Genomic DNA, 26,493 nt, shown 5'->3' with positions numbered 1-26,493 from the left:
TCCATTGTGTTTTTCATGAGGGTTATAAAAATTACACTTTTTTTTCCCCATAGAAAAATGTAAAATATCACCGCAGTTACTGTAACTCTGCTTTCGCATCTCCTCGTTTGAAGAGAACCAGAATGTCAACAGTAGCCACTTCGGAAACTGGAAGTGGCCCAGGCCCTCCCGACCCCGAGGCCAGCTGACTTCACCACCCTGAGCCTCACTTTCCATAGCTGTAGGATGGGGAAGCGTGGGCTGCAAAGATTAGACACGAGTGTCCGTGACTGTAACTTGTGTCCCCCAGCCCAGCAGGACCCCACCCGGGGCCACCTCTCCAGCTCCCACACAGGAAGAAAGGGGGAAGGACCAAGGCAAGGAAATCATCCAATTTATTCTTAAACTCAGGCAGGCCTCAGCCCGCCTTCCCCTTGTACAAGCAGTACCCCTTACTGACCCAGAGAAAACGGGGCCATTGTTACTGCTCTGAGGGGTCAGTGTTAGACACCAGGCAGGCCGGCTCCATCCTGAGGGCTGGGGACGGACACCAACCTTTCCAGGCCAAAACGGGCCCTGCCCCTCGGTGGTTCCTGGTGGGACGGTTCCCTGAGTAAGGAGGCAAGAAGACGTGGGACCCGGCTGCGCAGAGAAAGGCACGGGGGTTCCCTGGTTTGGTGCGGGGGGTGGGGGGGAAGGCACCCTGAACGTCTCTGGCCGAGAAGAGCAGCATAGAAATAAGGAGTTTAAAAATAGATTCTCTAGGGAATATCAAAAGGAGCGAGCTGTTTGCTAGAAAAGCCAAACTGGCTGGGGCCGCATCAGATGTGCTGGGGGCCCCTGGCTCCCTTCAGGGCCCACAAACCCCATCCTGTTCCTACTGAGGTCCGAGGTCCCAGGGTGCCCCTGGCGCTGGTGATAAAGAATAAAGAACAAGAGGGCTGCCCTCAGGCAGCTTACACTCTGGTGACAAGACATCCCCTGAAGAAAACAATGGGTAACAGCAGGGGTAGGCAGGGAAGGCCCCCACCACCCCCCCACATCACCACACGGAGATCACCATAGCAAACATCTGAGTGACAAGGAATGGGTCATGTGACATCTGGGGGAAGAGCGTCCCAAGCAGAGGGAACAGCCAGCGGAAAGGGATGCCTGAGCTCTCCCTGGGGCAGCACCCCAACCCGGCCGCCAGCGTGTCAGCATGTCTCACCCCCCTCCCACCCCGCTCTCTTCCGGGTTAAAGGTTGACAGGCAGGCAGGCTTAGGGGAAAGAATCTCGGATTAAAAGTTCATCCCCATATAACCAGTGCAAACCGGCACAAGCCTTGAGGTTCCCAGTTCTTGTCTGGGATGAAGAATAAGAAAGCTTTAGCCTGGGGTGAGGGGTGCTGCAGAAGGAACAAAAATCGGGGCGGGGGGAAAGCGGGAGAAAAACTTGATGCCATCTGCCTGCACAGGCGAGGATCTCAAACTCAGATGCTTCAGAGGCCAGACATGCAGCCCTAAGAGAGATGAGGCAGCCAGGTGGGCCTCACACTTTGGCTAAAGAGGGTACCCTGAGCTCAGATCCAAGCAGGCATGGCCAAGACTGAAGCCAGAAATCCAGATTTTTGTGAAACGTTGCCAATTTTTTCAACAAGTTGATTGATGTAAAGTTTTGTTTAAAAAGGGGGCGGGGGGCATGGCTGGCTCAGTTGGTAGAACATGCGACTCTTTATCTCAGGGTTGTAAGTTCAAACCCTACACTGGGTGTAGCTACAGATTACTTAAAAATAAAATCTTAAAAAAAGAAGAAAAATCTCTCTGGACTAAATATGTCTTTGGGCCTCGGGCTGCCTGTTTGAAATCTATGACTTTTTAGCAGGTTTTGATGCTTGCAAAGGATTATGGCTCTGTCACGGGACCCCCTCTGGGACACTGGTGACCCCCAAGGACACCCACAGCAGTGGAACTCTGTCTCCATTGTGTAATCTGTGCTCCGGGGCTCACACCGTGGTCCCAAACACTGCAGGCTGCAGGCGGTCCCTGTCCTCCTCTTCCCCAGTGCTGTTGGCAAGGCGTGGGCTGGGCCCACCAGGGAATGGGTGGCTGGGGTCTCTGGTTGGCAGGGGCCCCAGGCGTTCAGCCTCCGCCAGGGCGGCCAGCAGCCCGGCCAGGGGTGGCCGGCGACGGCAGATGTCCTGCAGCAGCTCCGCCCGGGGCTGCAGCTGCCCAATGAGCTCATCCCTCTGGCGTACAGCAGCCTGCAGGCTGTGGACAGTGGCTTCGGAGGTCAGCAGCTGCTCCTGGAGAGCCGCAATCTCACTGGCAGAAGGCAAGACAGGGCAGTTACGGTACTGGGGGGACCAGAGATTCTCCTCCTCCCTGCCCCTGACTACCCGGGGCTCCCCAGCAGGATAAAGGCCATGCTCCTCACCACTGCTTCAAGACCCCCTTGTTACCGACTGAATGTGTTCCCTCAAAATTCTTATGTTGAATCCCTAGCCACACCCCGCCATGTGATGTATCTGGAGATGGAGCGTTTGGGATGCGCTCATGAGAGTGGGGCCCTCATAGAATTAGCGCCCTTCTAAGAAGGTACACCAGAGAGTTTGCTCTCTGGCCTTGTGAGCACACAGCAAGAAGATAACATCTGCAAGCCAGGAACTGAATCTGTCCGGGGCACTTCCCAGCCTCCAGAACCGTGAGCAGAAATCTTCAGTCGTTTAAGCCCCCCAGCCTGTGGCATTCTGTAACAGCAGCCAAAACAAACTAAAACCCTCTGATTGCTCCCCTGCGATTCCCTTTTTCCCTACATCTTTTCCTAGTTGTTGTTCAGCTTAGATGGCTCCTCTTTTTTTTTTTTTTTAAGATTTCTTATTTATTTATTTGACAGAGATCACAAGTAGGCAGAGAGGCAAGTGGAGGGCTGGGGGAGGCGAGGAGCAGGCTCTCGCCAAGCAGAGAGCCTGACAGCAGGCTCAATACCAGGACCCTGGGATCATGACCCTAGGGGAAGGCAGAGGCTTAACCCTCTGAGCCACCCAGGCGCCCCTAGACGGCTCCTCTTACAGGAAGCCTTCCATCTAGGTCCGCTCAGAATCCTATGTGCCTTTCCATCACAACCCCAACCATCCAATGTTGTAACTGCCTAGTGATGCGTCTGCCTAAGGGCTGTGCTACGTAGGTCTCACTTGTGTGCTCTAGCGCCCAGCACAGTGCCTGACACAGTAGGTACGCAGTAAAGATGGATGAATTAATCCAACCAGCTCCGTTCCCACCGGGCCCCTGACCTCCCTCCTTCCTGAGCACTTGTCTCATCCCTTTTAATCCTCAGCGCCTCTTCAAAACCAGAGGGGTTCTTCAAAAACGGCTGGTATGAGCCCATCCCCCTCTGCTCCACAACCTGCCATAGATCCCAGTGCCTAGGAGGTCGGTGACCCCTGCGCCACTCGGAAAAAGCCGATTTTGCATTGTGGAAAAGTGGGCTCTAAGTTAGAAATCTGCACTTGTGTGATACCTCTTAACTTTACGTGCCAGTGACTAATTCGAGTATTTTGGTGTTTTTTCCCATCCCACCGGTAGTCCAGCCCGCACGGGACTGCACACGGTTCCCGCGCCTCTCCTCCCCGTCCAGTCTCGGCTCCGCCTCCGCCCACCTCAGAGAAGTCCACCTGGCCCGCCCCGGGCCTCACCAGTCCTTGGCGCGGCCCAGCTCGTCCAGGGCAGCGCGCAGCTGCTGGTCGTGGCGGGCCAGGCGCTCGGCCTGGGCGCGCACTGTGCGCTCCGCCGCGTCCAGCCGCGCCTCCAACTCCGCGACGCGCCGGTGCACAGCCGCCAGGTGTGCGTTCGCCTCGCGGATCTGCAGCGGCGGCGGCGCCGACATGGCCCCGGCGCGCTCCCCGGCGGCCCGGAACCGGGCCGGGCCACGCCCCTGGGCCACGCCCCCCCTGGGCCACGCCCCCCAGAGGCCCGCTCAGTACCTCGGAGCGATTGGCCACGACACGATGGGTCGCGCCCTCCTCAAACCCAAACACCCGCACTGGTCCCGGCACCTCGAGACCCCGCCCCTGAACCCCGCCTAACTCCAAGATTGGCCAAGGTCCTGACAGCCCACGCCCCCAGGGGGGCCGGTGTCCTCGGCGGCGCGCCCCGTTCAGGCTCCTGCAACGGGACTGGTCCCTCCTTCGAGACAGGCCCCGCCCCACTGAGAAGCCAACACCAGCATTGGTCTGGGTCCCACGGGCCGGGAAGCCTGACCACGCCCCAGAATTCACCTCTCTCAGCTCCACCCCAACGGCCACGGCCACGCCCCTTAAGCAAATATACAGCTCTGGATTGGCCAAGTCCCTTTCGGGGCGTGTCTCCGGTTCTGGCCTTGCCCCCAAGTCTATCGCGGAGATCCTCTGGCCCAGGGCTTGGACAAGCCAGCCACTAAACTGGTGTCCCGCTAAAACCCTAGCCCTGAGATCGGTACCTTTGCCCGCCCCCGAACCTGGCCACGCCCCAAAATAGTCCCACGCGGTTCAGAGCCCGGCTTGGGGACCGACAGGGTGTGACCACGCCCCCACGCAGATTCTGGCGCTGGGAGTGGTCACATTTGCGCTGTGCCCCGCCCCAGAGCTACAGCTTGCTCCTATCAAGTGGAGCCCCGCCCCGCACCCGAACTGCGCTTGGAGATAGGCCTAGTACCGGTCATAGCCCGCCCCTGGATTAGGCCCCACCTCCGGGAGTCGACCTTTCCTAACCTAGGACCTTCTGAGTTGAAACTACCGAGCTCTGCCTTCACCGAATCTGGCTGACCTCAGTTTCTCCTTGATGAAGTTGGCTGAGGATGCACGCGTGCTTCCTTGTCGCCAGTCCCGACTCGGCGCGTGCGCGCCGCCGTGTCTGTGTCCGCGGCGTTCAATAAAGTTGCACGCTTGTTGTCGACCCCTGCGCCCGAGAGGTTGCGCGCGCCGCCCAGGAAGTCTCGCGAGAACGAGCGGCGGCTGCCCTTGTGCGTGGGGAGCCGGCGGGCTTGTGTGGTGAGGGGTCGGGGGTTCGCAGTTATGGCGCGGACGCTTCTTCAGCGATACCTGGACATCCCCGATGGCACCGAGTGCCACCGCAAGACCTACGCCAGCACCACAATCAGTGGTGCCGCCGGTGAGCGCCGGCCGGGCCCCGAGGGCAGAGGATGCAGGGAGGTCATAGAATCGCTGGGGGCGGTCCCAGGGCGTCCCGGGGCGCTGGGGGTCTCGCAGGTGGTGTAAGGTTGTCGCCGGGGTGTCTGGGGCGGCCCTGGGTTGCTGGGGAGCTCTTGTACGAGATAGACTCTGTGGGGGTGTTGGACTAATTCAGAGGGCGCAGGGAGGCCACGGGGTCACTGGGAGCTGTCGGAGGGGGTGGCAGGAGCGCTGGGTATCTCACGGGGTGACACGTGGTCGTCGTGGGGGTGTCTGAGGCGGCCCTGAGGAACTCTTGTGTGAAGGAGGTCCGGCAGGGTTGGAGGACACCGGGAAGTGGTACGTGTGACAGGCTGGCCACTGGGATCGTCAGAAGCGGTTGCGGGGGGTGGGGGCTGGGATTTGGGGGTTATTGTTGAACCCCCAGGCTCTGGAGAAGTCGTTGAGTGGCAGAAGGCCATTCTTGAGGTCAAAGGAGCTGGGGATTCAGGAGAGTTAACGAAGTTGAAGTTATTTGGGAGAATCATGGGTAATTATTGGTGTGTCTCCGGCGGGGGGTGGGGGGCGGGTACAGAAGTTTGAGAACGTTGAGATCAAGTCTTTTTAGGGTTCAGGAGAGTGGGATGGTTAGGGTGATCTGAAGCCTTTACTGAGACCACCAGAAGGGTCGCAGCGGTGCCGAGGAGGTCACAGGTGAGATGGGTCCGGGGCTACTATAAGGGTAGCCTTGGGAGGACAGGAGGGGACTCAGCCCTGGCACTCTCCTGCAGGGGACACCTCGGCGTCTCGCCCCTTCCGGTCTCTCTGAGAAGTAGGAATGACAGTTTTGGCCACCTCCCTATCTCCAGCTCCTGAAACGAGGCCTGGCAGAAGTTGAGTCTCCCCTGGGAGGCATTTGGATTAAGGGTAATCATTGCTCTCCTGTTCTGAGATCAACGATTATCGTGCCCATTTTTTGGAGGTTGAAACTGAAGGCCAGGAAGGTGTGTTAACTACCCCAGGGCCTTTTTGAGACGGTGTGCAAATCCACATCTGCTGATCTGCTCCTGGGGGTGGCTGGGGCAAGGACTGTGCGTGCAGGGTCCCTGTGGAGGGGCCTCGGGAGAGAGGGTGGGTGGGGAGTCCCTGGGGATGGCTTACGTGGCATCTACTTGAGTGGTGAGTTGTCGGGACACTAGAGGTGTGTGGCGGGGTCTCTGGGGGGCCTTTGGAGAGGGTTGCGCGGTGCGGGATTGGACCAGTGCAGGGGGATGTTATTCCAGCACATTCTTCTAGGGAGATGCGGACATTGGGGAATGCCTGGCAGGAGTTTAGGGAGGCTCATGGTTGTGTCTAAAGGGGAATTAGAAGGGGAGGTACCCTGAGGGGCATGGGGGAGCCTTCGGGGAGATTTCGGGAAGTGGGTGGTTTAAGGGATTTTGAACCTGAGAAAGACCCTAATGTTGGTGTTTGTGAGTCGGAGTGAGCATGTGTGACCACAAATGCGCAGGCCATGGGGGTGGACTGAAGTCCCAGGAGGCTGTTGGGGGAGATGGAGCACGTTCCAGGAGTGGGGTGCTGCTGAGAGTTAGGAGTCCCGGGGGGCTTGCTGGAAGGTCTTTGAGGGAGTGTGGGTGGGGACCTTTGACAGAGGTCCGTGCCAGGCAGCTCGGATTTATGGTGGTCTCCGGCTCCCGTGAGCCTTTGAGGGTGTCGCTGTGTGTGTGTGTGTGTGTGTGTGTCGCTCACTGCGCCCGCCTGCATTCTCTCTCACTGGCCAGCTCCACTCAGCCTACAGGACTTGGCTCCTGGATCCTTCCTTACCTCCCTGCCTCCCCTCAGGCTTCAGTGAGAGAACATGCTTGTTTCCTGCTCGCTTTCCTGGAGGAAACGGAGCCGGTACGCGCCTCGCAGGGCTCAGCACCCTGGGGGGGCACGGTGACCCTGGATGAATCAAGTGGATGAATGAGTGAAGGCACCCAGTGACTCTTGTCGGTGGATGGGTGCCGGCTGGATGAATGGCCGCGAGCACACAGTGACTGTGACCAGGGGCGACGGCATGCGCTCCCTGTGGAGGAAGGGAGGGATGGGGAGGGCGGGTGGGCCGAGCGCGTTGCGCTGCGTCCGGAGGTCACTGCTGGAGACTGATAGAGAGCCAGGAGCAGGTGGGGATGGGAAGGGGGCCTTTTGCGGGGTGATGGCGGGCCATGGAAAGGTCAGAGGCAGCAGAGATCACAGTAGAGGCAGTAGAGACCACACCTGTGGCAGGTCACTGTATTGGATGATTGCTAGGAGACAGTTGGGGTGGGGTGGTCTTTGTCCTGGGATAATCGGGGGCTCCCGGGTCATCCACTCCCAGTTCTAGGACTTCGACGGGGATTAGGATAGTGGGGGCACGGTCTGTGCAGCATGGACTGTGAGCTGGCAGACAGGTTGGGACAGGCTGGCCCTGGGAGTCCCTGTGGTGACTGGGCCATGCTGCAGGTCTGCAGGGAGAGGAGGGCTGTGTTGCTTGCCTGAGCAGGGTCAGCTGGGGCCTGGGGAGCTCTGTTGGGCTGTTTCTGTTGACTTGGAGCCAGCCAGGTGGGCCCTGGTCTGCCCCCCACTGAGGAATTTCTGCCCAGGGCCTTGCCTTGGCCTCACCCCAGACCCACACACCAGCCGGGACCAGTATTTGCTCAGGGTGCCTGAGGACAGAGCCTCGGGCCTCACCACCCACCTGGCATTCGGCTGCAGGCCCAGCCCCTGCCAGGCCCCTCATGCGTAAGAACCAGCGTCGGGCAGGGAGGCGAGGGCGAGCAGAGATGGAAAAGCTGACCAGAGTGTCGAGGCTGGGTGGGCGGGAGCGGCTGCCGAGCCAGCCAGGTGTGAGGGATGGGCCCAGGCCCGAGCTGCCAGCAGGGAGGGGGCCCAAGGGTGATGAGCAGCAGGCCTTGGCAGCCCCAGGAGCCCTGGGCCCCATGGGAGAATGCAGCCTTGGCCGGGAGTGGGGAGCAGGATCCGGACGCCAAGCCCAGTGGGGCGCAGCCATGGTGTCTGTGCTGCCACTTGAGGCTGGAGAGCAGCCCCTCCTCTTGGCCCCCGGGCCTGTTCTCCTGTCTGCTGCAGGCTGGACCCGTGCACTGTGGAGGGCGAAGGGCCCTGGCCTAGGTCAGGCCTTGAGGAGGGAGGCTGGGGCCTGGAGGTGGGGGTGGGAGCCCAGGGCTTGGAGCAGTAGACGGGGTTGGAATCCCACCATGGCTGCCCATTGTGGGACCCTGGGTAAACCTCAGAACAGCCCCTTCCTGGGTGAAGGGATGGTGCTAGGAGCTTCCTTCCGAGCACCTGGGGATAGAGAGAGAAAGGGTTCCTCTGACAGTGGAGGGGCCTGCCCCCAGCCAGGGACACTACTGGTCTCAGCGCCCAGGCCCTGGTCCAACACACCTTCCCCTCTCTGGTTCCACAGGCCTGATCGTCTCTGCCTACAGTGTCATACTCCAGCCCCCGGATACCTTCCTGGAGGGGGTGGCGAGGACAGGGCGCTACACATTTACTGCAGGTGAGCAGGCCTTGGCTGCTCCTTAGGGGCCCTCGTGGCACTGGCCCCAGGGCCCTGACTCAGCGCTCACCCCCCTACCCGCACCCCAACAGCCGCCATCGGAGCCATATTTGGCCTTACCTCCTGCCTCAGCGCCCAGGTCCGCGAGAAGCCCGACGACCCCCTGAACTACTTCATTGGAGGCTGTGCCGGAGGCCTGACCCTGGGAGCACGCAGTGAGTGAGCCCCCCACCCCGACCTCCACTGACCACAACCCCCCGTTCTGTCCCAGACCAGGGACCAGGCGGGGGGCCTAGGTGTGTGAGACGCGCGCCCTGCAGAGGAGGGGGCAGTCCCGGTGAAACCTTCCCGTGACTTTGAACCTCTGTCGCCAGCCAGTTCAGTAATACTAAGAGCTGCCTTGCTTAAGCACCTGCTGCATATCTACCTCACCAAGTCCCTACAGCTCCCTGTGGCTCCCGGTGCCGTTCAGCCTGACTCCCAGGGGGCAGCATGACCTGCCCTGTCCCCTCTGCCCTCCCCTCCTCCCCGTCTCCCCCTTGCTCGCTCTGTACGAGCCACCCAAGCTGCCTTGCTCTTCCTCCAAGCCAGGCCCAGTCCTGCCCATGGGCCTTTGCATGTGATATGCCCACTTCCTGGAGTGCTATTCCCCCAGATGTCCGCACGGCTCCCTCTTTCACTGTCCAAACCCCCCTGTGTGTGATCTGGGACCCCCACTGCCCTCATTCCATGTCGCCCTCCCCTGCTGCCCCTTGTCAGAGAACACTAGGCCACTGCCTGGCTCTGCCCCTGCCCACAAGCGTGGAGACCATGCATGGTCCTTGTGTTGCTGTCCCTCCCGCAGCACCCAGAACCCTGCCTGACCAAACACAGCTCCGCGGGGGAGCTACACTCCCCGTGCCCACCTAGAAAGGCGCGGACTAACTCAGGGGGCTTGGGTGGCCCGAGGTCACATGGGAACCAGCAGAGCATTCCTCCCTAGTGGGAGGCAGGCCGGGAACCCAACACCAGCCTTGCACACCGGAGCCACTGGGAACCCAGAGCAGACACCGCTCTCTCTACCTCCCACAGCCTCAGGCCTAGCAACTGCTGTGGCCCACCAGCCGGCCAGTGCCTGGTGGAAGGTTCCAGTCAGGCAGGAGGGCATGGTGGAGGGAGGTCTGCACATCCCAGGGTTTGACATACACCCCAGCCTGCCCAGAGGGTGAGCCCTGCCCTCAGCAGGCTGGCCTCTCTGCCCAGCGACAGCCCTCGGGCAAGCAGGGGCCCCTGTGCTCTCGCTCTCACGGTCCACAGAGCAAACAGGGCCTGGCGCCTGCAGCCAGGGCACCAGCTCAGACTCGACCGAGCGCAGCTGCCCCCTTCCCCACACCCAGACCTAGGTTCCCGCTTCCCTCCTGCCTCGGTTGCCGGGTTTCCACACTCCTCTTCAGCCGAGGGTCACCGGACTTAGTCCTCGAGGAGCCCACAGCCCCGTCCCCTACATCTTGAGGGAAGGGCGTGCCCTGGGGCTCCTGGGTGGCCGTGGGGGAGCCCCCCGCACGCCTGACGCCGCCCTCCCGACTGACAGCCCACAGCTACGGGGTCGGAGCCGCCGCCTGCGCGTACATGGGCATGACGGCCGCGCTGTTCAAGATGGGCCAGCTGGAGGGCTGGAAGCTCGTCGCGGCGCCCAAGGTGTAGTCCCGCCGCCTCCTGGGTCTGCGGGCAGGTTCCGAAGCAAAGAGAAATAAATTCTGTGTATACTTGTTCGTGTGCGCCTCCCTCCTCTGCTCTCCGGCTCTCTGGGGTGAAGCCCCGTCCCCGGCGGGCTAGCTGACCGTGACATGCTAGCAGCAGCCCGGCAGGGGACCGGCACAGAAGGCCTCTGGGTCTATTCCAGCAGGGCCAGCGGCACCGCCTGGGCCCTGAACACAGGAGCTGTGCAGCCCCAGCCCTCCCTGTAGCCCCCCTGCAGGTCCCAGGCCATCCCGTCTCTGGGCGCCCCCCCAAAGCCAACAGCATGTGGAAGACACACCCAGGGCCCACGCAGGGCCTGACTCCAAATTCTTGGGCACTGGGGCAGAGCACCCCAGACAGGCGGGCCCAGGAGCCTTGTCCCTATGCGACAGACAGGTGGCTGACAGGCCACCAGGAGCCTCCAAAGCAGGGGCCCGTGGCGGGGACCAGAGAAGCATCCTGATCCTCGCCAGCCGCCTCCTGTCAGGCCCAGTGATTTAGGCAGCCTCGGAATGCTGGCGCGGCCCTGCCCCCGGCGTTCTGCAGAACTGGCTCTGGCCGGGCGCTCTGGCAGCCGGAAAGGAAGGCTTGCTCCAGCGTGTCGCGGCGGGCCATAAATTAGGGCTCTCCGGGCTTTACCCTGGGGAGCGGGGTTGTGCGTGCGCAGGGATGGGGTCCTGGCAGGGTCTGGGCACTGGAGGCAGCAGGAGCCGGGCCCTGGTGCCCTTCTCTCACCCCATCCTACCCCCTTGTCCTCCGCAGCCCGCCCTGGGAACAGTGTGGTCGGAAGGTAGACTGGAGGCCTTGCTTTCCTCCGTCCCCGCCGGCTCAGCACTCGGCCAGATGTCGGGCAGCTCGGATCCAGTACATGCGGCCCCGGGCCCTGCTGGCTGCCCCGCCCCTCCGGGTCTCCCGCCAGGGTGGGCAGCAGCCTGAGCAAGGCTGGGAGGGGAGGTACACACGGCAAGCCCCGAGAGCGCTCCGGGGTTCCAGACCTGCACCGGAGTCCCAGCTCGTGGTCCTGCACTGCCTTTACTCTCAGTGGCTGGTGTGGACAACAGGGTCCCTCCTCGCAGTGTTCAAGGAAGAGGGAAGCACCCCTTCCCGTGCATTCTGAGCAGGGACGGGTCCTGGGGCTCCCGCACCAGGCAGGCATGTCCCTGCAGCAGCCGGCAGGGGGCAGAGCCCAGCGATGCGTGGCGCCAGCCCTGGGCAGTGGAGGAGCTGGGCTGTATCCCTGCCCCTCTCCAGGCCAGCGTCCAATCCCTCCCACTCTTCATTCCTCCTGCCCGCCCCAGCAGGCTGAATGGGGACTTCAGTGAGTCGTTTCCATGGACCTGGTGCCGAGGGTAGGGCCTGTGGTCACCAAGGGCCGGAAGAGGGGGACCCGGTCAAGGCCCAGCAGTCCGTCACTTCTCAGCCAGATCCACCCAGGCCTCCCCTCCTCATACACCCTTCCTCAGCCCCTGGGCTCCTTTATTTTAGAAATAATGAGCACGAATGGGGGAGGCAGAGAAAAAGAATCTCAAGCAGACTCCACGCTAACCGCAGAGTCCGACACGGGGCTTGATCTTACAACCCTGAGATCACAAGTTGAAACCAAGAGTCAGGCGCTTAACTGTCGGCCAACACCATCCTCAGCCCCTGGCTCTTTGTGAAGCCCAAGCCCCAGAGGAAAAGCAAAATTTCACACCCTACTTCCTAGCCTCAGTTTCCCTTTTAGCTGGCTCAGACCAGGGCTATGCTTGACACCTACTCAGCCCTCTCTGGGCTGGCCGCCAGTGTTGGAGCAGGCCTGCCAGGCCCCCCAGAATGGGGCAGGAAGGAGTGGCTGCCTGCTGGGCTCCAGGGACCCCTGAGCCCAGACCCCCTTGCCCATAAACATTTATGAGGCTATGAGGAACTGACATCATCCTGCCCCACACACAGACCCGGGGCAGGGGGGCTCTGGTTTATAGTATCCAGTCCCCCGATGCACACATTGCTTGGGACCCCACCTCCTGCCCCAGCAGCCCTGCTTGGGGTAGTAAAGGACCTTTCCTGAGTACAGTGGTCCCCCTGCCCCCATCCTGAGCTTGATGAAGCCATTTCCAGCCCCAAGCAGTGTGGTCTGGAACAAAGGGAGGAACTCAGAAAGGGCCTTCCAGGGCAGGGGACTGGGGAGAGCAGGAGGGCTTCCCGGAGGAGGACGAAGTAGGGAAGGGAGAGTCTGAAGATCTGAAGTTGAGGTCTTGTTAGATGTGCATGAGGGGGAAAGAGGGCCTGGACAGAAGACAGATCAAAGGCCTGATGTGGGGGTCAGAGCAGAGCCAGGGAGCGAGAAAGGGCCTGCTGTTCACGCTCCCAAGGCCCCCATCCCTGGAGACACACTGCCTAGTGGACACAAGTCTACAAGGACTGACAGCCCTCCAGGCTCTGCTGCAGGTCTCGGGCTCTCTGTAAACTGAGAAAATGTGAGCGAGCTAAATCCCACCAAGGAGAAGAGCCGGGGAGCCCGTGCCCATTGGCAGAAGGCTCCGTTGTTACTGTTAGCTCATCTAATCCTCGCCGCAGCCCTAGGAGGGCGCTGCTCTCCTGGTCCTGTTTCACAGACGAGGTCACTGAGGGGCAGCCAGGCGGCTTCATAGGGCCTGGCTCGCGGCAGGCACGCAGCATTCATTCTTTGGAGGATATTAGCTGTCACGGACAACAGCCTATCTCTGAAAGACTTCCCAGGCAGTCGCGATTGGAATATAACCAATCCAGTGGGAGAGGCAAGTGATCTCAAAAGTGACACCCCCACAGGTTCCTTTAAAAAGTTACATAGGAGGGGTGCCTGGGGGGCTCAGTCGGTTAAGCACCCACCTCTTGGTCTTGGCCCAGGTCGTGTGAGTTCAGGCCCCTTGGTCTCCACACTGGGCATGGAGCCTACTTAGTGGGCCGGGGCAGGACACACCAGTCTATGGAAAGGGCGCATGGGGCCTGAAGGGCTCATCCTTTTGTCCTCTAACCCATCTGTGAGTCTGCCTGACTTTAGACCCTGTCCTGGCTCTGCCCACTTCTCCCTGCCCCCATGGCCCCCAAGCAGGACCAGCGCCCATCATCCACCTGCCACAGCACAGTCTCCTCCAGGCAACGCTCACTCCCACCCTGCAATCTGTCTTCCCTGACACCGCCACCAGAGGGCGCCCGTGAGCATCTGGGGTGGATCCTGCCCTACATCCACAGCCCTCCAGGGCTCCGATCTCCCTCAGAGTAAAAGTCCAAGTCCTTCCGGAGGCCCACAGGCCCTGCATGACCTGCCTTTCTCTTCCCTCCCCACCCCTACCCCCTCTCTACTCCTCACTCCCTCTGCTTGCTGTTCCTTTAACACCAGGCCAGTGCTGCTCCCAGGGCCTTTGCACTGGCTGTGTTCGCTGCCTGGAACACTCTTCCCCTACTCACAGAGATGACATGCCACCCAGCCAGCAGCTCCGTACGCACCCTTGACCCACCTCTAGGTTTGCCACAGTGTTTAGCAGCTTCTCGATCCCAGGCCATCAACACATGCACCGTCTCACAGACCATGTATCTTCTTGAGGGCTGGGACATGCCCCAGCTATTACACCCTTGGGTCGACAAGCAGCCGAGGACCACAGCCGAGCTCCATAAATCTGTGGCCCAGCCCTGTTTCCCGGGTACCAGCATTCACGACACCCCCACTAGATGATGGCTGGGCTGGGGGGCCTCGGGGAAAGAAACCGTCCATAAACCAAAGCTCAAGTCCAGACTTGGAGCCCACTTACAGTATTTACTGAGAGCCTAGTGTGCCAGGCATTGTCTCGGGCCTGGGGTCACATCAGTCAACAAAACCAACGACATCTATCTGTCCTTGGCCCTGTGCTGGATGGAGCCTGGTACACCCCCACCCCCACCCCCCTGCTAGGAGGCCATGTGGCCGGGTTGGGGGCACAGTGGGGTCCCTGTGAAGTGAGGGGAGGGGCCAAAGTCAGGGCATGTGTTCCCAGGGGGACACACAAGTCAGGGCGGGGCTTGCTGTCGGGGGTGGGGTGCTGACTGCTGGGAGACCATGAAACCCCATCCAGCTTTCCCTGCAATGCTTCCGGGTTTCACTTCTGAGTGAAAACCTCTCCCTTGTCCCGGCAAAGACCCCTAGAGCAGCACCAGCCCATCTGAACACCCCCAAAAGGGCTGCTCTGGTTTGAGCCCCACATGCCTTGGGGCACCAGACAGCTGTGCCCACAGGGTCCTCCTCACAGAGGGGCAGGTGGGGGGGGGGTCTTCTGACTGGGTTCTGATGGGGAGCCTTCGCCCAGCGTCACCACCTCAAAGCCTGAACTCAGATTAGTCCTCGCTTCAGGGGTCTGGAAGCAGGGGGGCAGAGTTTTGCCCCCCCCCAAGCTCCTGTCTGGCTTGACATCCAGGGCTCAGAACCCAGCAGAGCCCCCAGTTATGTGGTCACAAGTCAGTTCAGGCATCCACAGCCAGAGAGTGACTTTGCCGGTGGGGAAACTGAGGCACAGAACAGTCACCATCGCCAGAACCTCTGGTCGTTCCCCTGCAGTCACCCCTCAGCCTTTTCCTCTGGTCCTCCTTGGATTGGAAGCAGAGAGAGGCCCGGATTGGCCCCCAGCCCCGTATCCTTCCTCAAAGCCAACCAAGCCGCCTGGGAGCTTCACAGAAGGCTGGGTGGTCGGCCCCGGCCCAGCCCAGCCCCCGGCTCACCTCCAGGAGCCCCTCTGGGCTCCGAGCGGTGCCTGACCCAGAGCAGGAAAGGTGTGAGCCAGGGCAAGGCTCCGGGGATGGGACAGGCAGGAGGGCTCTGAGCCCACTTGGAGGGGCCGCGGTCAGACCATGGCCTGGCCTGAAATTCTGCCTCCTTTCTGAAACCCAGCTACATGCTTTTTGCTTTGCCCTTTTCTTCCCCCCACAGCAGTCCTGGTTGAAATCTATTTTACAGTTTCTTTTTTTTTCAGTCGGTAAAACCGACTCTGACCACAGAATGTACAGTATGCCAAAGGGTGTTCAGAAAAAAAATACCTCTCTCCCCAGCCACCCCCCACCCAGCGCGGTTTCTTGTTTCTCCTTCCAGCAATGTTCCATGCCGAAGCAAACACGTCTGTGTATTTTCTTTTCCTCCTACACAAAGTCTAACACACTGTCCCTGCTGTTTCACGACCTGAGTCTGGTTTCCCGACAACAACACATCTTGGATTTCTTCCTGCCCAGCAAAACCCCGTGTCTTGCTTTTTAACGGCCGCATAATATTCCGTCCTGTGGCTGCTGTGTCGTCCCCACTGAAGCACCTTTCTCTGTTCTCGGGTTTTTGCTACTAGCAAGAGCCCAGCGGTGAAGAAGGGCCTGTTCTAAATGCCATTTTGCATGTGGGTAAAGACATATCATGCTTCCTGAAGTCTGGCATCAATGTGCTACATTTGTTACAGCTGGTCCTCGCAGATTGATACATTGTGACAAACGAATACATTGTTACAAACCAGCATCCACAGCTGACATGAGGGCTCTCGCTTGCTGGCGCTGCACATTCTGTGGGTTTGGAGAGACGTCGCATGGCCAATACTCACCTTTGTGGTCTCACTGCCCTAAAACTCTAGGCTCTGCCCCTTCAAATTCCCCACCACCACCACCACCCTGGGAGCCGGGGATCCTTTGACTGTCTTCAGTTTAGCTTTTCCAGAATGTCACAGTTGCAGTCCTACAGCGTGTAGAGCCTTTTCAGACTGGCTTCTTTCACCGGACCATATGCATTTAAGGGCCCTCCGTGTCTTTCTCTGGCTTGACGGCTCATTTCTTTTTAGCACTGAATAACATTCCATTGTTCTGGCTGTCCCGCAGTTTATCCGTCACCCGCTGAAGGAGGTCTGGGATGCTTCCAAGTTTCGACAGTTAGGGAAAAAGCTGCGATAAACATGCGTGCGCAGGTTTTTGCGTGGACATGAGTTTTCAACTCCTTTGGGTAAATACCAAGGGGGAGCAGTTGCTGGATTGTATGGGAAGAGCGTGTTTACTTTTTATAAGAAACCTCCGGAAATGCCTTCCGGAGCGGCTGGCCCATGTCGCACCCCCACCGCAGGGGACGAGAGCCCTGTTGCTCCACGTCCTCGCTGGTGTCTGTCTGTATTGTCCGAGCTCTGGATTTCAGCTGTTCGTAGCCGCATATAGCAGCGTCTCGCCGTGGCTCTCATTTGTCTAAATGTCCAACCATTTTCTTGAGCCTCCACCTGGGAGCCTAGCATGGGTCCAATATCTTTTTTTTTTTTTTAAGGTTTTATGTATTTATTTGAGAGAGAGAACATGAGCGGGGGTTGGGGGAGGGGCAGAGGGAGAAGCAAACTCCCCACTGACCAGGAACCCCCCTCCCACCCCCCGACTCAATCCCAGGACCCTGGGATCATGGCGGGAGCAGAAGGCAGACGCTTAACCGGCTGAGCCACCCAGGCGCCCCTCCAATATCTTTAATACAAAATGATTTCTTTGCAATTCAGTCTAGGAAGGAGGTGGCACTAGTACCCTATTTTAGAGATGGAGGAACCAAAGCTCAGAGAAGGACGGCTACTTGTGCGGCATCACACAGTAAATGAGGGTAGAGCCAAGGCCTTGTGACTGACTTCAGAGCACTTCCGCCTGCAGTGTCCCATGGCCGCGGGCACTGGGGACACAGCAATGACCAAGGTAGATCCAGTCCAGGGGATCTGGACCCTCCTGAGGCTCACAGTCCAGCGGGGGAGGCAGACCCGAGTCGGCAGTTACAGCTCGGGCTGACCAGGCCTGATGCTGACCAGGACTGTAATGGGGTTGAACCGGCAGAGAGGGACCCGGAGGGATTACCGGGCCCGAATGTCCAAGGAAGATTCAGTAAACTCCCATGGGTAACAGGCTCAGCTGAAGCTGGCAACGTGGAGAGCCAGAGGGCCGGGGGGTGGGGTGTGTGCAGGAGCGCCAGAGCAGCCCTGTACCCCCTGACCCAGGGGGGGCTTGCCTGGTGTAGAGCGGAGCTGCAGGGGGGGTAGGTAAAGGCATCCAGAAATGCACAGCCCCCAGTCTCCCGTCTCCACGTGAAAGGAAATGACAGGGTGTGGGTGGGGGTCTGCCTCCCACTCCAGGCTGGCCCCCTGGTGAGCCAGGACCCCCCCTCACCCCCACTCCCTCTCTAGCCTCCATTAGTGAGGCCACCTGCTGTGGGGGCCTCCGTCCCAGACCTTCCCTGCCCACACTCTGCCCCAGTGACCACCATTAAAAAGGGATAACGAGCTAGAGCAGGCAAGACCTGGAGGGGTGGGACAGAGACCCCCTGGGCCCCCTCCCCATCTTGCTCCCTCACGCCCTCCACTCCAGCCCCTGGGAAACTCATCAGGAGTCACCTTCTGTGGCTTACTCAATCTCACCGTCACCTGCGTGCCCTCCCCCTCCCCAGGAGCCCCCTCCCCCACCTGTGAGGGTTGTCAGACTAAGCAAACAAAAACACAGATGGCGGGTTAAGTTTGAACTTCAGATAAACAATGAACCTCGTTTTAGGGTATGTTAGCATATGTCCCCGCCAGCCTGTGGGACTGATTTATGCTAGAACCTGACCCACTGTTCATCTGAAGTTCAGATTCAGAGGATGCTCTCTGGCACCCTTTTCTAGCCCTACCTGTATGGGTAGTGGGCCTCAGTTGTCCTTCCTGCGTTGTGGGTGAGTACCTGGATGCTGACAACATTGGCCAGTCAGGGGGACCCTGCCACCCTGGAAATGCTGGGGGACTCCCATCAGGTGTGCCCCCAACTTAGATGCTGGACGTGGGGCTCCCGGTGGGGGAGGGGCCCAGGATAGGGGCCCGGGTAGGACAGGAGAGGTTGAGGCCACATCTCTCTGCCAACTGCAATGATCGTATTTTAATCTGGATGCTGAAATTGGGACTCTCAAAGGTCCCTGGGGGAGAGGAAAGGAGGGGCCCCATGACGCCTCCCCCAAATACCCACTGCATGAGGTCTGTTATCTCCTTGACCTTCACACAGCCCCGATGGTGCGGGCACAGTCCCTGCCCCCCAGGTTTGAATCCCAGCTCCTCCCCTTGCAAGTCGTATGACTTTGAACCAAGGGTTCTCGCTGAGCCTCAGTCTCCTCACCTGTAATATGGGGATACTCCTACTGCTAATAATAATAATAATAGTACCCAGCTCTCGGGGCTGTTGAGAGGATTAAGCGCATTCATACATTCAAGGAGCTTGTCCTGGCACAAAGTTAGTCCTCACTTAAGTGATGGCCTGTCCTGGCCTCTCTCCTGGCCCCAGAGGGAGGGACTGAGCGGGAATCAGAGGCTAATTTTAGCTCTGATGACACCCCCTGGCCTCCTGCCTTGTCCAAACATCCTCAGCCAAGCGTGAGGTTCAAAGCATCCCCCACCCCAACCTCTGACATCCAAGGAGCCTGTTTATTCATTCCTGTTGGCGAGGCATTCCTTGCCTGCCTGCGCCTGCCATCCCCATGTGGCCTGCCCTGTGTCACCCAGGGTCAGGAACATCTCACCTGTAGGCCACTTGGAGACAGCCATGGGCAGGCCAGTCAGGGTCGGGGGGGCAAGGAAGAGGGTGGGCGAGGGTCACTCCTGCCCCAAAGTCTTCCCACAAAGTCTTCATTAATCATTTCCTGGGTAAGATTCCAAAGTTCTGTTTGGGTTAGCTCACAAATGCTGTAGTCTATCCAGCTACCTGCTCATGGAGCAGCGACTGGGTGCCAGGTCCTACGGGGGGACCCAGGCGCCGTCCCACAGGGCTCCCGGCCTAGGGGGAACGCAATGACAAGCCAGAAAACAGGAGAATTTTCCAGCTGTGCTTAGTACTTCCCATTCATTCACTCATTCATTCATTCAGGGTGTGTTTACTGAGGCCCTCCTGTGTGTCTGGCACTGTTCAGGTCCCGGGGCTCTGTAGGAAACAAAGCAGACCGAGATCCCTCGCGGCGCTGACTTTCTGGTAGGAGAAAAGCAGGAGCGAATGATGCCAATAATTCAAACACATGGTCTAGTTAAAAGGTAGTAATTGTTGCAGAGAGAAGTAAAGCAGGAGAGGAGTTGGGGAGGGCTGGTGGGGGCAGTTGGAAAGACAGTGATTCAAGAGAGGGATATGGGAGGAAGCCATGTGACTATCAGGGAGAAAGCTCCGAGCTGTGGCAACAGCCCATGCAAAGGTCCTGGGGTATGAACTGTGAGGAGGCAGGTGGGGAGAGGCAGCAGGACCGCGGGGCCTTTGCCCCTGAGATTGATGATAGCCACGGGAAGGTCTTGAGCAGAGATGTGGCCCGAAATTCCACCATCTGGCTCTACATTTGTTCCCAGGCCAACCCCCAGCGCAGGCACCCTCCAGGTTGAGGGCAGGGACAGGGCCAGGGGCCGCAGCTGGGTCGGGAACCTGAGTGGCTGCAGGTGGATTCCAGCAGTAAATCAGGATTTCCTGGGCAGGCACATTCAGGGAGCCTGGGTAGGGGGAAATGGCTGCTTGCCAGAGCACGCCAGTGGAGACAGGGATGGGGGCAAATTCTGGGCACATCTTCCGCACGTGGCAGCTCCATCTGCTCCCTGCAGGGCCAGGCCCGGTGCCCAGGTCGCTGGCATTCCTGGCCCAGATTTTTGCCAGTGGAGGGACAGGTGTCTTAGATCTCTGGAAAACGTCCTCCAAAAACAAACCAACGAATTCTATGCTTTTCTGTTTCCTTGTCCCAACAGATCTCCGAACCGCTTTCTGTCTTGCAAAACACCTTCACTGGCTTTTCCGATTCTAAAACCACCACACGCCAGCGAGTGCCACAGCACCCTTCCAGGGTGAGAGGAAAAAGGGCCCTTTGTTCCCCAGCCCCCAGTCTTCCCTGGAATTTTCTGTCTCCCGCGCTGGGCAGCGGCGATGCACCGAGACACTGGTGTTTCTTCACACCGAGTTTTGCAACGGCTTTTTTCCACTCGACAATAGAGGGCCCCACAGCTTTTATTTCCAGAAATTGGAAAATGAAGCGTGTCCGGCCCCCGCCCGCGCACCTACCACGGGCTGAAATTTAAGCCACGTGAAGCGGCCGGGCCAAGGTGCCAGGAGCAGGCAGACCCCGACGTGCCAGGGGGCCGAGGTGAAGAAAAGCGCAGGGCGGGCAGCTCAGGGATGCCAGCTTTCTGTCACCTGGCTTCTCCCTCCCTCTCCACACAGCAGCCCCCAGCACCATGACGATGGGCAGGAAGAGGCCAGTTTTTAAAGATAACCCGGGAGGGGAAACTGAGGCCCAGAAAGGGCCAGGGGCCCAGGCCTGAGGGTTTCCACCCCCCTGCCCACAATTCTGCCCAACAGAAACTCTCCAGCATTGCAGGAGGATGAGAGAAACGCACCAGTTCACCTGAAGAGGGTGCCAGCGTTGGCTTCCTTCTGCAGAGCAGATGACTGGGACCCCGAGAGGTGACATAACTCACCAAAGGTCACCCAGCTGCCAGAGGTCAAAGTCTATTCTCCGAAGCTGTTGTGGTCAAGAGCTCTGAGGTCAGACTGATGGTTCCAGCCCAGCTCTACCCCTTGGGGGTTGCAGGGTGGATTCTGACTTTAAATGAGGCCTTCTGGAACATTCTAGAACATTCTGGTGTTGGGAGAAATTGCTGCTCTCTGGAGAGAGCAAGAGCCAAGGGAGGCTCAGGGGTATTTTGGGGGGTGTAGAGGATGAATTCCAAACACTCTGTGAGCCTCAGTTTCCCTGTCTGCACAGTGGACACTCGGTAATCCCTGCAATGCCTTTGACTGGGGCCGGGTGAGCGGATGGATGGGGCACGGGTGGGTGAGGGTTGGGGGGTCTAGAGGGCCTCTGCCAAGCCCGCCTGTAACCCCAGAGCTGAGCCAGCCCCACTGGCCCATCGCTCACCCGCCACCCACATTACGCACCTGGGGCTGCTCTCCTCACTGGCTGGCTGCAAGCCAGGGGTCCTCGGAGGCCAGGCCAGGGCTGCCTTGCAGGCTGGAGCAGGGCCAGTCCCTGGGGTGGGAGGCATGGAGTGGAGCCGAGGGACCCTTTGTCTGTAGGGTCACTGCCTCCGATTGAACTGAGGTGTGAGAGCTAAGTATCTCCCTTGTTCTGGAAGTTTCTCCAAGGCTCAGAAGGGAACCTTCCTTGGCCACCTGGACCAACATCAGGGGATGCTAGAGTGACCCCATCGTGCCCAGGCACCATGCTTGCACCCCCGTCACCTTTTCCTGTGCCTCAAATCACACATGTGGTTCATTTCTCACCCATCCCAGGCCAAGGGGGCCCCTGCCTGCCTCCTGAGCCGCCAGACACCCTTGGCTCACAGCCCTGAGGCCCCAGGGGGAAAGAAATTTCCAGCAGGCTGGCAGCTCCTTCAAGCACCCAGCCCCAGGAGCAAGGCACTGGGGGGTCCGATGTAGGCAGAGACCCCGGCTGGGGAAGACAGACGGCCCTGCTCATCCCACACACGGGTGCCGCTCAGCCTGAACCCGAAGGAGGGGGGTCCCCCCAGTCTGGGCTCTGGGACCAGCTTCCTTCCAGGGAGGCCTGCCTGGCATTGGCTACACAAGCCTGGCCCAGAGAGGGTCTGGCAATCTCTCAGGTCACACAGCAAATCCAGGATAAGCACCAGCTCCCTCTGGCTTTTGGCAGGAGGGGTACTGTGACCCGCAAAACCTGGACCCCAGGGGGTTGACTTTTGGCCCAGCTGCACATCCTAAGGCCAGTGGGTTCAAATCCCAACACCCCCCCACATCCCACTTCCCAGCTGTTCGGAGCAGACCATAAAAAAATAGCAAGAATCTGAAATAAAATTTTAAGCAGAACAGGTGGTTTGAGGCCATAAAGGGAAATGAAGGGAGGGACCATGGCCAGAGGCCCCAGGGGCAGGTGCCGCACTGAGAAGGAGGAGAGGCAGGGCAGGGCGGGCCACGTGCGGGGAGCCGGTGGGAAGGGCCGGAGGAAGGAGTCGGGATAGGCGCCGGGGCTGCCAAGGGCGATCACTGTGCCAACTGGTGTGGTGGGGATGTGATCTGCCCCTGCCTGACCCCTGTTATACCCACGGGCTTCATTCCCAGTCCCTGTCGAGGGGCAGAGCTCGGAGGGAGGGGGCAAGTGGGCAGAAGTAGAGTGACCGGGTGCCTGCAGGCCTCCCACGGACCCCGGCCACCACCTCCCCCTTCTCTGCGGTTGGGGAAGTCTGGAGTCGGGGGCTCAGCCTGGCTGCAGTCGCTGAGCCCAGGAGCACCTCCAGCCTCCTGGTGCCCCGTGGGGCGCTCGGACAGTCAGCTTCGGGGAGCCGGTGCATGCAACATACCCATCAGCCCCCCAGCCTCGCCGACCCTGCTCCAGTCCACACCCTCCTGTGACTCAGTGACAGATGGCTAGAGCACCGGTGTGGCTCGAGGTACAGTTGTGTGTGGGGACCTTCGGGGGACAGCACCACCTCCATCCCCTCTCTGGCCACGGCGACAAGTGGATCTGACCCAGAGGGCCCAGGCGCAGGTGGGACAGGGGCAATGGCGAGGCGGGGGGGGGTCTCCATCTGGCTGCTCTCCCAGCCCAGCCTCTTGGAACCTTCCTGGTCTGGCCCCAGCGGGGATAAGCACCTCCTCACTCCTCTGGGGCATCTGAAAAGTGCTGGGGAGCCCTGACCTCCACCACCGAGCCAGCCTGCTTGGATCCTCCCCTAGACAGGGCACTCACTCCTTCTGGAGGAGCCGTGAGCAGAGCCAGAGATGGTCGTGCCGCAGAGGAGGGACGTGGGGCCCTGAGCACAGCCACCTGGTCCCGGGTCCCTCAGGGAGTGAAAGGCAGGACCAGGGCCCCAACCCAACACGCTTGCTGTCATAGCCAGCCAAACTCTGATCACACGAGTGGAAGAGACAGAACCCAGGCTAAACTAAACACCTGCTCTGGGTTTGGGTTTTTTAAGATTTTATTTTTAAGTCCTCTCTGCACCCAAGGTGGAACTCAAACTCACAACCCCAAGATCAAGAGTCGCACGCTCTACCGACTGAGCGAGCCAGGCGCTCCCAGGTTTTCAATCCTTGAGATACAACCTCACTTCTTACACTCTCTTCAAGCCTCTTTGGTTCTTTGGCTTTTCTGTCCCCGTGGGGCTGTCGGTTGAGCAGAAAAAGCGGCACGGTGTGGCCAAAGCTCCCATGAGGACAGACCTGGCCTGAGCCAGGGCATAACAAGGGGACAAGGGGCGAGCAGTGTTTCTGGAAGAGCAGCTTGAGTCTCTGGTGGCTCCTTGGTGCACTGGAGCTCCAGGTGACCTGCGGCACAGAGTTCCCCTGGGGACCTCCATCGCCAGTAGGGTCGCCGTGGGAAGGCTGGCATCTCGCCCCGGCTGTGGGCGGGTACACAGCGACATTAGCACCGACAGCCCTGTGACTTATAATTTAATGAGCCACCAGATAATTCCCCCTGCGGGAGAGTGAGCCATGAGTAGATTTGGGTCAGCCTCCTGGGTCAATGTCTGGCCCCATGAGACCACCCGCCTCCCAGAACCTCCACCTGCCAAGAAGAGCATCTCACAGAAATGGTATCCCGGCTGGGGACAGGGTGACTCCAGGAGCCAACTTCAGACTTTGGCCAGCCTAGAGCAGCCTCTTGTTTCCTGGTCTCCCTGCCTCTGCTCTGTCTCCAGGAGCCTGTCCTCCACGCGGCGGCCTGAGAGAGTCCCAAGACAGGAGTGGGTGTGGTGACGGCTCTGTTGGAAGCCTCACATGGCTCCCTATCCCTCCCCCAGACCCCCGAGCATTGAGAACCCCATTGCTGACCGTCGGCAGACACGGCTCCATGTGGCCTGGCCTCCATGGCAGCTCTGACCTCATCTCCTGCCCAGGAAGACGCGGCCTTACTGAATTCCTCCATCCCTCCTTTCCTTGCAGCCTGTCTCAGGGCCTTTGCACAGGTCATTCTTCTGCCCAGAAATCTCTTCCCTCCTTTTTATGAAGAGAACTCCTATGGGGCTTTAGCTCACAGCTCACACGCCCAGAAAGGCCAGACCAGGTCCTATCCACCTCACTTGGTACCAGTTATAATTTTACATTCACTCTGAGTTCCTTATGTGTGTGTTTGGTTTGGTTTGGTTTGGTTTGGTTTGCCACTTGCTTCCTGCAGGATCCCGGGGGCCTCGCTCATAGCCGGTAGTCAGGAAATGTTTGTTGACTCACTCAACACGGGAGGGGGATCTAGTGGAAGTGAAGGTGGGAGCTGGAGTTTCTGCCCACCTGCCCCTTTCCACCACCCAAGGAACCCCCGCCCACCCCTGGACAGAACCCACTTTGAGAACCAGTGGTTTTGGTCATCCTTTTCCCTTTATGGATGGGCCGGCTGTATGCCCAAAACCACACAAGCCTCAGAGCACTGGTACTGCCCGTGATGGGGTTGGGGTTCCCACGCCCACAACACCAAGCAGTTCTAAGAGAATTCAGGGCGAGGCCAACACATCTCCGCAGGGACAGCATCGGGCCCGCCGGGCTAGGGGCTCTCGCGCACAAGCCTGCCCCCCACCCCCACTTCAGAAGCCGGCCACAAGCCCAGGCCATCGCCTGCGCTTTTTTCTTTTTAAAGGTTTCACGTATTTATTTGAGAGCGAGAGTGAGAGCACACGAGCAGGAGGAGGGGCAGGCAGAGGGGAAGCAGGCTCCCCGCTGGGCAGAGAGCCCGATGTGGGACTCGATTCCAGGACCCTGGGATCATGACCTGAGCCGAAGGCAGACGCTTCACCAACTGAGCCCCCCAGAGGTCCCCGTCACCTGACGCCCAGCTAGAGAGGAGGTCCCAAGGTCCCGCTCCTTGGGTTTCACGACTTGCCTGGAGTGGGTCACAGAACTCAGGCAAACACTTAACCTTTACCGGATTTTTAAAGGACATAATAAAGGATGCGAATCAAAAGCCAGACGGAGAGAGGCACAAGGCAAAGGATGGGCTTCCTCGCCTTTTCCCGCCAACAACTCTGGCCGCCTGCTCACCAGCCCGGAAGCCCTGAGCGCCTGGTCCGTCTGGGGTTCCCGCATAGGCGTGACTGACTTACACACTGGTCATGGGCAGGTTCAACTTCCCCGCAACCTACCCCCAGCCTTGGGTGGGTCCCAAAGTAACCTTGGTGAACAAGGCACCTGTTTCACGTTTAGGGCTCCGAAAGCTTTCTGGGAACGATGGATGAAGATTGAACACAACCGAGAAATAGATTTGGGGGATTCAAATGATCAAATATGCGCGTACTCCTTATAAATCATTATATCACAGCAGAGACGGGGCAGGGGCTCCCACAGGTGGCTTTTTGGTGATGGTCTGGCTGCTGGGAGCGGACACCTGGGTCACCTGATGGCAGGTGAGGGGGCTGGACTGAGCCGCGCACCCTCGATCGGGCCATTTCCTTCTCCTCCCTGGCGTGGTCTAATCCATACCCCGAGAAGCCCGTGCCTCCATCCTAAACCTGCCGGCCGACTGCCGGCTGCCCCGCATGCCTCCCCTCCCCAGGCAAGGCCTCCGAGGCAAGTTTACCCCTCCCAGCATGCAGTGGATGCCCCCTAGACAATGCCTCGTGACTGCCGTCTTTCTGGGTCTTTCTGGGTCCAGGCGGAGCCCAGGTGGAGTGGGGTGTGAGCCCCAGGGCCCTGGCCTCCATCGGCAGCCCAGAGCCCTTCAGAATTCTTGACCTTGGACTCTCTCCAGCCCATCCGATGGGAAAAAGACTTGCAATACAGGGAGATTTTGTGTTGGGTTAGGGTTTAGTGTCTGTCTGCCTTTCTTCCTTTCTTTCTTTCTTTCTTCCTTTCTTTCTTTCTTTCTAAAGATTTTATTTATTTATTTGACAGAGATCACAAGTAGGCAGAGAGGCAGGCAGAGAAGCAGGCAGAGAAGCAGGCTCTCTGCTGAGCAGAGAGCCCGACATGGGGCTGGATCCCAGGACCCTGAGATCATGACCTGAGCCAAAGACAGAGGCTTAACCCACTGAGCCACCCAGGCGCCCCTAGTGTCTTTCTTTCTTACTTTCTTTCTTTCAGATTTTACAGGGACGCCTGAGTAGCTCAGTTGGTTAGGCGGCTGCCTTCAGCTCGGGTCGTGATCCAGTGTCCTGGAATCGACTCCCACATCGGGCTCCCTGCTCAGCGGGGAGCCTGCTTCTCCCTCTGCCTTCGCCT

At 59.4% G+C, this 26,493-nt stretch overlaps 2 protein-coding genes across 2 annotated transcripts; one reads left to right on the top strand and one right to left on the bottom strand.

The window, feature by feature from the left end:
• Positions 1-358: 358 nt before the first annotated feature.
• On the bottom strand, positions 359-4,842 carry VMAC (vimentin type intermediate filament associated coiled-coil protein). Its single transcript, XM_032307804.1, has 2 exons — positions 3,654-4,842; positions 359-2,283 (listed from the first exon to the last, which is right to left on the bottom strand). The coding sequence occupies exons 1-2, from the start codon at positions 3,842-3,844 to the stop codon at positions 1,965-1,967; spliced, it is 510 nt and encodes a 169-aa protein (XP_032163695.1). The 5' UTR covers positions 3,845-4,842; the 3' UTR covers positions 359-1,964.
• Positions 4,843-4,908: 66 nt separating this feature from the next.
• NDUFA11 (NADH:ubiquinone oxidoreductase subunit A11) lies at positions 4,909-10,394 on the top strand. The gene is made up of 4 exons (XM_032307819.1): positions 4,909-5,106; positions 8,551-8,643; positions 8,736-8,858; positions 10,214-10,394. The coding sequence occupies exons 1-4, from the start codon at positions 5,010-5,012 to the stop codon at positions 10,324-10,326; spliced, it is 426 nt and encodes a 141-aa protein (XP_032163710.1). The 5' UTR covers positions 4,909-5,009; the 3' UTR covers positions 10,327-10,394.
• The last annotated feature ends 16,099 nt before the right edge of the window (positions 10,395-26,493 follow it).

This window comes from Mustela erminea, chromosome 1 (assembly GCF_009829155.1).
Source record: "Mustela erminea isolate mMusErm1 chromosome 1, mMusErm1.Pri, whole genome shotgun sequence".
In the NCBI taxonomy this organism is placed as follows: domain Eukaryota; kingdom Metazoa; phylum Chordata; class Mammalia; order Carnivora; family Mustelidae; genus Mustela; species Mustela erminea.
The sequence above is the reverse complement of the archived record's forward strand: the minus strand, read 5'-3'. Positions and strand labels throughout refer to the sequence as shown.